The following is a 12597-nucleotide window of genomic DNA, read 5'->3' on the forward strand; positions in this document are numbered from 1 at the left end:
CCAAATTTTCTCTCCTTTCCTTCCTGTCTCAATTCAGTTACCTGTTCCCCTTTACTTCAACTCTATCCACTTTTTTTCCCCTTCTTCCATTTCTTGTTTCCTTTCCTATACATTATTCTTAGCTCATCTCCATCTCTTTACCCGATTCCTTTTTATGTTTCTGCTGGGAGAGGAAGGAATTTATATGTGTGTGTCTGAGAGGAAGAGAAATAGCTGGCACATGAAATTAAGTTGAAATGTAAATTGAAGGGAAAAGAACTCTTCTTATTCAAAGAACTGTGGCCATCCTTTTTATTTTAGTTCTGCCTCCTCAATAGCATCTTTTGGTCTCGAAAGACCATGGTTTCATGCTTTGGATTTCTCAGAGCATGAAGCTTGGTTAGGTTAAGGCAACAAACCTATTTTCAAGGTTCTCTTTCATTATAAGTGTATATTCAATTTGCAATTAAACACAATTAAAACATTAGAGAATGATGTCACTTTTTATATGATGCAGAAATTAAAAATAATGTATAGTTATGTCTTCAATGTCTTTTAATTCATAAATAAATTGTACAGCCTCTTCTTAAACTGGAATCTATGTTTCTAGCTACATACTCAATTTTCTGGAAACTTCAACATGCATTTAAAATTGAGATCCTGTTTCTGAAGTCAATTAACTCACCTTCCTCTACTGCCTGTGCTAGATGTACTGGGTGGCCTCACAGGGGTATGAGAATTCGATAAACCTAAGGAAGGAAGGATGAGTTTATAAAAACAGCAGATCACAGGGAACATTTATGGCAATGCACAGTGTCAACAGTTCATACTTTAAAAAAACTGTGTTACCTTTTTTTAATCCCAGCTATTATGAAGCTTGCCAGCATTCAAACCCTATAGCAGTGATGGCGAACCTTCTTTTGCTTGTGTGCCAGAAGGGCACGCACGCCCACACCCATAATGCAATGCCTTCCCCCTTGCATGCACGCACAACCATCCCACACTGCCCACCCCACGCATGCGTGCAGGGCTCACTGAAGCCTCCTGAGCCTGTGGATGGCGAAAAACAGACCGAACAGGCTTACCGGAAGTTCGGAAATAAACTTCAGGTTAAGCTGTTATGGGTGAAAAATGGCTCAACCGGAAGTTAGTTTCCGAACTTTCAGTAGAGGTCCATTTTTCACTATCCACAGACTCCAGAGGCTTTCCTAAAGCCTAAGGAAGGCGAAAATGACCTAACCCTGCCTTCCGGAAGGCTGAAAATCAGCTAGCCAATGCACACATGTGCGCTGGAACTGACATACGGCAACACCTTGTGTGGCCTCAGATACTGCTCCATGTGCCACCTGAGGCACGTGTGCCATAGGTTCGCCATCACGGCACTATAGCCTTCTAAATCTAATTCAGCTTCATTCTATCGAGAACAAAGTTACAAAATTATGTTAGTCTTTTCACATACGTGCTATTATATGACGAGGAAACTGCCTACTCATGGAAAAAATCTACTTTGATTAAAATTAAATAAACAGTCATAATATAAAAAGTCCATACACTGAAGCAAAAAACATTCAGCCTCTTTACTGGGCAAGTTACTAGAAAAGGATAGGTAAAATTTCAAAATAAGTATTGGTTGTTTTATATACAGAAATTAAATGTCTATCATGTCTTTCTCAGCTTACCTGATGAGCCTGGAGATAGTGCTGAGGGTCCAGGAGAGGGATTCATACTGCTTATGGGTTGAGGGGGTAGGTGGCTACCTGCGATATATCTACTTAATAAATTATCTAAGTTACTGGAACCAGCATCTTCTAGCTGAAATTAAAAAAACACTCATACAGTGAATTTGTCAAGTCTCAATGCAATATGCTAGAAATGACCACTTGAAACTATATGTACTTTTTCTGAAGGATTTTTTTTTTTTAAAGCCAACAATATGATAGGAATATGTCTTGGAAACAGGCAGTAGAACTGGGTGGTTTCATATAGCCTCTTTCCATTATTCTTAAAAACATTACGTTAAAACAATTAATTATTAAGTAAATAAGGGATGTCAGGTTCCAGATTTAAGTTAACAGGCTTTCACACCATGTCAGAATTTGAATTGACAAGGGTACATGGCAACCAGCAATTTATTTGTAAAATCTAATTTTCCCTAAGCTGAGAATCACATTCTTTAAAGCTAGATTTAACATTCTTTCATCTGCACTTCAATTTCTATAGCTCACACATATTAGTAGGTTGTAAATTTTACAGACATCAGGTAAATCTGTACCTTTAATTGATAAATTACACGGGGAGGCCAGATAAATGTTATAACAGAGAAAGGAACAATATTATATCCAAACTGTTGAAAAAAAATTGAAATGCTTCCCCACCTCCCAGAACAAATTAGCACAAATTGACAAATAGAAATAATTTGCAAATATGTAATTTCCAATCAAGTCTCTCTTTCAAAATATTCAGCAAACAGCACGGTAGTCAGTTTCAATCCAAAATTAATGGAGCAACTAAGAGTGGAACCCAATGCTGGGCAAGCAGATGTAGGTTCATATTTTGGAGGCATCTTTAAAGTTGTGCCTCAGGAGTTAGTTAGTTAGTTAGTTAGTTAGTTAGTTAGTTAGTTAGTTAGTTAGTTAGTTAGTTAGTTAGTTAGTTAGTTAGTTAGTTAGTTAGTTAGTTAGTTAGTTAGTTAGTTAGTTAGGTCGTTCGTTTATTCAACTTCTATACCGTCCAATCCCGAAGGACTCAGGGCGGCTTACAACAATATAAATACAATATAAATAGATACAAAACAATAGAAAGAAGTCAAACATTATCTAAGACTAAAACATTGTCTAAAACGAAAAAAACCCTGAAAAAGTTATTATAAAAAGGACAGTCACAATCACACACCATTCATACAGTTGGCCATCAGAGGTGTAAATTTATGGCCCCCAGGCCTGCTTCCAAAGCCAGATCTTCATGGCCTTATGAAAGGACAGCAGGGTGGGAGCAGCACGGACATCGGGCGGTAGTTGGTTCCATTTGGGGGAGAGGGGAATCTCATCCCACATTTTGATGGAGATGTAAATTAGTGGCAAAAAACCCTGGGTATATTTTAAAATCATTGATACGAAAGAGATTAAAAAAGCCAAATTACCAAAATATAGAGAACACATAACTTATTTATTTGTTTATTACATTTTTATGCCACTCATTTCCCTACAAGGAGACTCTGGACAGCATTTGCCATTTTGACTTTTTACACACGTACACACACACAATCTTCTCTACACAACTTTGATCATGATAGATATTGATCTTGGACTGTTTAATTTTTCCAATAAATTTCAAGATTGAATGAAGATTTAAAACACAAATCTTGTCATTCTTACAGTCTCCAGTGCAAAAAGAGACATTTTAATAGAGACATCCTACAGATTGGATTTTATCTTTTTTTATACAAAGTGTAAATCATTATACTCCAGTGTAAGTTGTTAAACGTTAATTTTAGCAACAATTACCTTTCATTAACTTTTTAATATAATATGCTTACTTGTATGGGAGGAATATCTGGCAAGGAAGGTAGATTTTCTGGGTTGGTTACAGATGGAATAAGCTCTATTGCTGCTACAGATGGGCTTGTTGGACCACGATTAGCATTTGCCATGGTGGCTGTTGTAGGGCTTGTTGGATTTATAGTATTGTTATGTACTGAAACAACTGGGAAGGGACCTGCATGTCCTGGATTTGAATGCTAAAAAAAGAGGGGAGAGAGAAAAAATAGAAATTATCATTAAGTTAGTTACACAGAAGGGCAATATTCATTTTTCACCTGTGACTTTTAATAAGTTAAAATAATAACATTTTCTCATTCATAAGTTAATGCTGATGTTTTTTAGGCACAAATTTTCCTTTATCAGAGAACAAGCTCTTACGGATCAAAGAAATAAGAAATTGTGGCAAACTATTAACCATGAATATTGCATGTCTTACATTTGAAAACTATGTTTGGGTATAATTTCAGATTGTTTATCACAAAATTTGAATATGTTTCCTTAAATAGAAATGATCCTTTTAATTTTGAAGCATTTTCATAGCTAAATCATGCTGATATTTAAGAAAAAACAAGCTGAATCACTTTTCTAAAATAAAAGGTGAGAAACAAAATGTGCACACAGCGTATACTTGTCTCTGTAAGTGTGGCTGCATCATAGAATACGGGGGCCCATTGTGGCGTGGTATCCCTGGAAGACGAGCTGCATTCTGAGCCATTCTCATCTGATGAGCTTGGAAAGCACCACAATTCATACTCCTCTGCATGGTCTGCATACTTATCAACCGTGGAGGCTACAAAATATAATGGATTTTATGAAACTCTTGCTCTGTGATTGAGGAAACGCACTAGTCTCTTTTCCCATGTTTTTCCTCTTCTGCACAAGGGAACAAAACTGCATTGCATGGATATTAGAATTAACAAAATGTCGCCCTATATTAAACTTTAAATGTATGTAAACTCTAGGCCTGAAAATGATCTTTTTGAGTTTATATGAGAGTATCTTAATTTGAAGAGTCTGAAGACTTGCCTGTTGCTGAAGCATCTGTGGACCTGCCTGGCGTGTGATTGGCCCTGCAGGCTGCCCCATCCTCATCTGCTGTAACTGCTGGTGTTTTTGTTGCGCAAACACCTGCTGTTGCATGTGCTGGAGCCGAAGCTGTGCAAGATTAATTTGCCCTGGAGGTTTGTTGATATGATTTGTTCCTGGAGGAACTTGTCCCACTACTACATTAGGAGTATAACCTTGTGTTGGCTTATTTTCAATAACAAGATTACCTAGACAATAGGAGAAAGTATGATTAACTGCAAAGCTTGTATTTTAAATAAAGTTTAATAGTGAAATGCTTGTGATTAATATACATTAGCTTCACTTTAAGGGATGAAGCTTTAAAAATACACAACTAGTGTATTTTTTTTTCAACAGAAGATAATACATGTAGCTTGTGGTTGGACTCTCTGAGGCTTTCTGAACCTGGCTATTTGCTTTCACGTATTTCATTACCCAACTAAGTAACATTATCAATGTCACCTAGTTGAGTAATGAAATGTCTGCAAGCGAACAACCAAGCTCAGAGAGCAAAAGGATTCTGGGGGTTTTTTTATGTTAAAGGATTCAAAGTCATATTTTTAATTAATGAATATACAATATGTGAAGTTTCATGTACTGTATCTGCATTATTTATTTGAAGTTAATGGAGGTTATTAAGGTTAATGGAACATTTGCCTCAAAAAATTAGCATCTCGTTTCAATATATATGTGATTTTCCATAAACTTTGATGCATAGCTGCAAAAGGTATTTACCTCTTGTATAATATGTACATTCGTTTTTTTTCCACTTAAAGATATTGATTATTGTAAAAATTAAAAGGAAAAATATGGGTATAATTTTAATTACAACAGCAAAATTTCATTAACACTTGTACTCCCTGCCATAACGTATGGTCTCTGAGTTATTCTCAGGATTATTCAATATTTAAAAACCCCTATTCTGAATAGCCTTTGATGAACCATTTTCTCTTATTCTTGCTATTCTGATACATTTTAATATAATGGGTCAGTGTTTCAATTTGATTACAAATATATACTTCCTTGCAACTCTTTATAGCAGCTGCATCTTTCCCAGGATTGCATGGCTGTCTCCTACAGTTGAAACTAAATCTGACATTGCACAGCCCTATTAAGTACTAGTTCGTTCTTGTATAAAATAAGAAATATTCTTTTCTCTAGAATAGTGGCCATTTAAAAAAAAAATACTCCATTCTTGCTCTGATGTACCAATTAACAGAATGAAAGATTCTGTTCCTTCTCTAAAAATTGTTGTTTTGTTTAAAAATTTGACTATAATACCCAATGTCACCTCAGTTTTAAAATAACCCAGGCATTGTATTGTCACTTGTATTTATCAAAAATTGTTCTTAAATATTTATCTCAATAAAATAAAATGCAGTTTAAACATTTCTTCACCCTCTAGGATCTTTTCAAACAGTTCTATAGTATTTCATTTCCAATAGCTTTTCAGTTCCCAATATATATTCCCATTCCAAAGGACCATATGATGACCTCTGCACATGTAAGAAGGAGTTTGGGTATCTCCCCCATTCCAGAAGCATCCTCTCATACTACCCTGAAGTTTGGGAACCTCAAAAGTGGCCTCCAACAAAGTAAGAGGTGCTGCTGGTGGAGAAGAACATGGGGAAAACCTGGTATGGACATGTAACCCTTTGTAGATACCCAGAAGGTTGTTTGTAATTTAGATGTTGAGTGTTAGTTCTTGCTTATCAAATCTAAATGTATTCTCAAAGGGACCTACTTCCCTACAAGAAATAGGAATACATTATCTGATATACCGTATTTTTCGGAGTATAATACGCAATCTACCTACCAAATATTAATCTGGCTAGCGTCCTTAGTCTGTTCAGCTTCAGCACATTATTTTATCCCCTGGTTAGGGCTGAAAAAGCCTTTTTCAGAGAGTAAGAATGAAAACAAGCCTGTAAAGACTTGGGGCAGGAAAAACTGCTTCGGAGGGAGTAGGGAGAGAAAATGCAGCAAACCAGGAAGATCATTAGCACTGTGTTAGGGCTGAAAAAGCCTTTTTCAGAGTGAATGAATGAAAGCAAGCTGCAAAGACTTGTGGCTGGAAAAAACCTTCTTCGGAGGAAATAAGAAGCAGGGAAGATTGTTAGCACCTAGTTAGGGCGGGGGTACATCAGACCCACCCAAATTTTCAACCTCTTTTAGAGAGGGAAAAGGTGCTTCTTACACTCTGAAAAATACTGTATGTTGAGAAGATGTAAATGATGTACATGGAACAATGTGTTTTTGGTTGTTGTTATTTTACATATAGAAAACTGCCAGGGCTATAATAGAAGGCAAGTTTTTCCCTGGATTTCTCTTTTCACTGGAAACTAAAATAATATCAGCTCAACCACCAATTTGTTGAAAGAATTTTATCTTTAAGAGTCTCCATTTCACTATTTCAATGTCTGTTTATTTGTTTGTTTGTTCAATTTTTTATGCCGCCCTTCTCTTTAGACTCAGGGCGGCTTACAACATGTTAGCAATAGCACTTTTTAACAGAGCCAGTGTTATGAATGTGCAGAACTAACAAAAATGACCTATGAACTGCAAGACAGAGACACATCAGACTTCTACCCAGCCTGGGATCGTTGGTATAATTGGCTGAAACATTACAAATATTCCAAATAAAAATTAATTAAAACTGACAAGTTCTCTTTCACCATTCTTAGAAATATTCCAAAAAAGACAAATCTGAAATATTATACACAAGACAAACTGCAAACCTATCGATAGATGGCTATCTAAAAACTTTTAGGAACATTATAAACTAAAACGGCTAGAAATAATCTGAACTAAATCTTTAAAGTCGCAATTTAGCGGTCAACAATATAGTTGACAAATCAATAGTAAAGATCTTTGGATGGTAAATCATTACAATTCTATAGTTTAAATTTGACTATATAAGTTCCAAATATACGCAAAATAAGAATGAAAATGTAAATTATGTTAATCCCTACTTAGTGATAAATTAATATATATCAACTCGATATATCCATGAAAATGACTTTTTATAGTCATAGCATTAAGTTTTTACTTTTGTGATGTGTACCATCTAATTTACATTTTGGAAATGCTCATTTAAATGCTTTGTTATGTCTTTTGTGTTATGTTTGTGTTTTCTTCTTTATAATCAATAACATTATTTTTTTTTAAAAATAACAGAGCTAGCGTATTGCCCCCACAATCTGGGTCCTCATTTTACCCACCTCAGAAGGATGGAAGGCTGAGTCAACCTTGAGCCGGTGACGAGAACTGAACCGCTGACCTACAGATCTACAGTCAGCTTCAGTGGCCTGCAGTACAACACTCTACCTGCTGTGCCACCCCGGCTCTCTATTATATTGCAAACACAAGGGTTGCAAAGAAAGGAACAATAAAGTAAATTATTTTTGAAAGAGAGAACATCTGCTTCTGTAAACCTTGCATTTAATATCTTGTTTGGTGGGAAGGGAGGGGGGGGGGAAACAAAGTCTCTGCCTGTGCCAAGTAAAATTGTTTGGTGTTATTCTGAATCTGATTTTGATTATTTTTTAGAATATGAAGATTTTGATGTTTGTAGCTGGCCTCATAGTTAACGCTTCTGAGTTACCCAAGAATAGATATATAAATTGTTGGATTGAGTCCAAATTACTTTCCTATAATTAAACATTTGTCTTTTTTGATATTCTTAAGATGTAGAAGACACTGACCATATAATTATGTAACACACCATAGCTCCGTAATTTTTTCCCATTTTTTTCCCCAAACACTCTCTTTCTTCACAATTGTCATGCCCCTTGCTACTACTATATATCTCACTTCACAGTGTCTTTCTGTGAAAAACATTGCTAACTGTTATTAAGGCAGGTCAATTACCATATGAACAAAGATTTATTCTAAAGGAACGTATTCCTGTGACAAGAAATACATTAAAAAAGGCAAGCAAACAGGGTAAAAAAAGAAACGTATGTAGGTTGTGATTGCATTTGTATCACTGGTTTAAATCCAGGCTTACATAAATAAGTTACACTTCATTATGTGTATATCAACTGTCGTGATGCACAGAACTCCTGAACATTCTCCTGGAGGCTAGCTTCAATCTTAAAGGAGGCATGTTGGTCCCCAGATAAACAGCTCCAGTAATAAACCTTATTTTACTGGAAGTCTTTTACACCTATAAGGAACACTATAGAGGACATGCCATTTACACTTACAAATTTTTACACATTGCATCTGTCAAAAATATAAAAAGCTCTACCTAAGTTGACTACATTCTTTGCCCAAAATGTAGGATCACAATGAAAGCGAATTGCTCCATTAGCAGCTGGAACAGGATCACACCGTGCTTTTAAAATATGTCGCAGTTGGAAAGTGATCTGCAAAGCAAATAATCTCACATTACTGCTATGCAAAGCATTTTTAAAAAGTTAACAGTAAGCTATTTGCAAACAAGTGACATTGAAAAAAATTCAGTTTTCTTATCTATATTGTAAGATAAGCTAAATTTCTACTTTATATACGTTGATGAAAGGATTTCTTGATCCATCACAAGAAAATTAATATCAATAACCTTAAGGGATACAGATGAGGATGTAGTTTCAAACAGTAAACTCCATATGCTTTTTAAATTAATTAATTAATTTTTGTAATATTTTGTAAAACTTGAATTTCAAAAACATGTTCAAAAACAGATAATTAATGAAATTAAACTACTTTGTATCAAAAGAAACCAGGTAATTTTGAATAGAAGATTATCCCAAGAAAAATCCTCCCTCTTAATGTGTTGACATTAGAAAGTTCTAAGGAGAAAAATATGAGAAATAAAGGAATCAAAGGAATGAAAATTTAAAAAGTTAGGAACAGAGTTTAACTGAAAGTTTACATATTCAGATAACAAAAAAACCCTAGATACTTAGGGGTTCAATTTACAGCAAGACATGCAACACTTAAGGAAGATAATTATCTAAAACTTAAAAAACAAATTGAGAAAGATCTGGAAAAATGGAAGAATTTTCAATTATCATTGATGGGCAGGATTGCTCTAATAAAGATGAACATTTTACCACAATTACTTTGCTTACTTGCAACAATACCTATAAAAATAGAGAAGTCTTTTTTTTCCTGAACTAAAGAAAATAACATTGAAATTTATTTGGCAAGGAAAAACACCAAAAATAAATATGATAATGTTACAAGATCCAAGAATTAGGAGGCAGCTTTGGCCTTCCTAATTGGGAACTATATTACCAAGCAGCATCAATAACATGGATAAGAGAATGGATTTTATTAGATAATAAGAGACTTTAAGATTTAGAAGGTCAGATGGCACACTGATGGGATGGCACACACCTATTTGGTATGGAAAAAATAAAATGTATAGCTACCTCCAGAGGCATGCAGTTAGAAACTGACTATACTTAGTATGGGAATAAATAAAAACTAAACACTATTTAAGTGTGCCACACTGGATATCTATCTATCTATCTATCTATCTATCTATCTATCTATCTATCTATCTATCTATCTATCTATTCAATTTTTATGCCGCCCTTCTCCTTAGACTCAGAGCGGCTTACAACATGTTAGCAATAGCACTTTTTAACAAAGCCAGCCTATTGCCCCCACAATCCGGATCCTCATTTTACCCACCTCGGAAGGATGGAAGGCTGAGTCAACCTTGAGCCAGTGATGAGATTTGAACCGCTGACCTTCAGATCTACAGTCAGCTTCAGTGGCTTGCAGTACAGCACTCTACCTGCTGCGCCACCCCGGCTCTCTATTATTATTGAAGCTTTATCACACTCAAGTTGAGTTAATTGAGTTACATCCATGATATAAGGATATTTTAATAAAGAATAGTGAATTAAAATCTGCACAGAGTTTGGAGAAACAGGGAGTACAAATAGATTGGTTTATGAGATTGCAGTTACAATCGAGATTTGAGACAGACAAAAAAGTAGAAGGTATCAACCTCGAAGTGACTGAATTAGATGAAATCTTACTAGGGAAAAATGAAAAATTGATAAATTATCTACTGTCGATTTAGAATTTGAACAGGTGGGCATACAATAGAATTGGAAAAATGACAGCAACTTTGGGAAAGGTATTATAAAATGATTATGGCTACTGCTTATAAAGAGAATTTGTATAAAATGTTTTACAGGTGGCATATATCACCAGAAAGAATAGCAAAAATGTTTAAAGATAAATCTATGGAATGTTGGAAATGTAAGCAAATTTCAGGTTCTTTTTATCATATGTAGTGGACTTGCATTGAAGCTAAAAAATATTAGATTATGATTTAAGCATGGTTAGAGGAAATGTTGAACCAAAACCAGAGACATTCCTATTGGGTATATTGCCAGAGAAATTTAAAAAAAACGTATCTGATTATACATGTGGTGACTACTGCCTGAATAACATATGCCCCAAAGTGGAAATTGAAGGCAATTCCGATGGAAGGAGAAGTATTAAAAAAGATATTAGATTGTGAATGAATAGATTGACAATGAAGATTAAAGACAATGAATCTGAATACTATAAAATATGGGTGAAATTTTACGAGTGGTTAAATAAGAAATTCAATTAGAAATTGAATAAAGACTAAAAAGAAAAAAGGGGGGATTAGAAGTAATACTATTAACCCAGAATAACGAGAATAGCAGGGATGCAGCACTAATAAGGATATACATCTAAGATAAATTTTAATATAAGATTGAAAATAAGAATACAATAATGAAGGCTTTGGCAAGACAATAAGAATATTTAAAAAAACTGCCACTGCATGAGTTAAAAAGAGGGCGGAGAAAATATTTACTGACCCCTCGCATTCTGGACACAAACTGTTTCAACTCCTACCCTCAAAACGTCGCTACAGAGCACGGCACACCAAGACAACTAGATACAAGAACATTTTTTTCCCAAAAGCCATCACTCTACTAAACAAATAATTCCCTCAACACTGTCAGACTTTTTACTAAATCTGCACTTCTATTTCTATTAGTTTTTCTTATCATCCCTATCATCATTTTCCTCCCAGTTATGGCTGTATGACTGTAACTTGTTGCTTGTATCCTGAGATTTTTATTAATATTGATTGTTTCTTCATTGCTTATTTGACCCCTATGACAATCATTAAGTGTTGTACCACATGATTCTTGACAAATGTATCTTTTTCATTTATGTACGCTGAGAGCATCTGCATCAAGACAAATTCCTTGTGTGTCCAATCACACTTGGCCAATCAAGAATTCTATTCTATTCACAAAGAATTCATCTTGCTGCACATGCTCTCAGTGTACATAAAAGAAAAGTTCATCAAGAATCATGAAATACAACATTTAATGATATTCCGAGTACAGAAATCCAATCATATTAGGAACCAGTCAATATAAATTGTAAGGATATAAGCAATAAAGTTACAGTCATACAATCATTTGTGGGAGAAGATGCATGGGCCATACATAAGTCGGACTTTTAGGACTGGGAGAAAAGGTGGACTATAAATGAAATTAATAAAGCATATACAGTGTTCCCTCGATTTCCGCGGGGGATGTGTTCCGAGACCGCCCGCGAAAGTCGAATTTCCGCGAAGTAGAGATGTGGAAGTAAATACACCATTTTTGGCTATGGACAGTATCACAAGCCTTCCTTTAACACTTTAAACCCCTAAATTACCATTTCCCATTCCCTTAACAACCATTTACTCCCCCTGGGCACGTTTAATTTATACATGGTATGCTTGTGTGTGTGTCTGTTAGCATATGGGGTTTTTTAAATCTTTAAATATTTTAATTATTTGGATTATTATGATTTGTTTTCACTGTTGTGAGCCGCCCCGAGTCTTCGGAGAGGGGCGGCATACAAATCCAAATAATAAATAAATAAATAAATAAATAAATAAATAAATAAATAAATAAATAAATAAATAAATAAATAAATAAATAAATAAATAAATAAATAAATAAATAAATAAATAAATAAATTATTACTGGTACTCACCATTGAATAAGACACTTAG

General features: G+C 34.8%; 1 protein-coding gene across 7 annotated transcripts in view; it reads right to left on the reverse strand.

The window, feature by feature from the left end:
* The window catches only part of TRIM33 (tripartite motif containing 33), a 67451-nt gene that overhangs the window by 16192 nt on the left and 38662 nt on the right, over window positions 1-12597 (reverse strand). For 4 of the 7 annotated variants that reach the window (XM_070745671.1, XM_070745667.1, XM_070745672.1 and 1 more), the window contains exons 8-13: window positions 8836-8953; window positions 4545-4792; window positions 4138-4308; window positions 3515-3715; window positions 1659-1791; window positions 665-728 (exon numbers count right to left, since the gene is read on the reverse strand). In XM_070745671.1, coding sequence (XP_070601772.1) covers window positions 665-728; window positions 1659-1791; window positions 3515-3715; window positions 4138-4308; window positions 4545-4792; window positions 8836-8953 — 935 coding nt within the window. The remainder of the gene's footprint in view (window positions 1-664; window positions 729-1658; window positions 1792-3514; window positions 3716-4137; window positions 4309-4544; window positions 4793-8835; window positions 8954-12597) is intronic. The other 3 variants (XM_070745668.1, XM_070745670.1, XM_070745673.1) reach the window with 1 other exon arrangement.

This window comes from Erythrolamprus reginae, chromosome 3 (assembly GCF_031021105.1).
Source record: "Erythrolamprus reginae isolate rEryReg1 chromosome 3, rEryReg1.hap1, whole genome shotgun sequence".
In the NCBI taxonomy this organism is placed as follows: domain Eukaryota; kingdom Metazoa; phylum Chordata; class Lepidosauria; order Squamata; family Dipsadidae; genus Erythrolamprus; species Erythrolamprus reginae.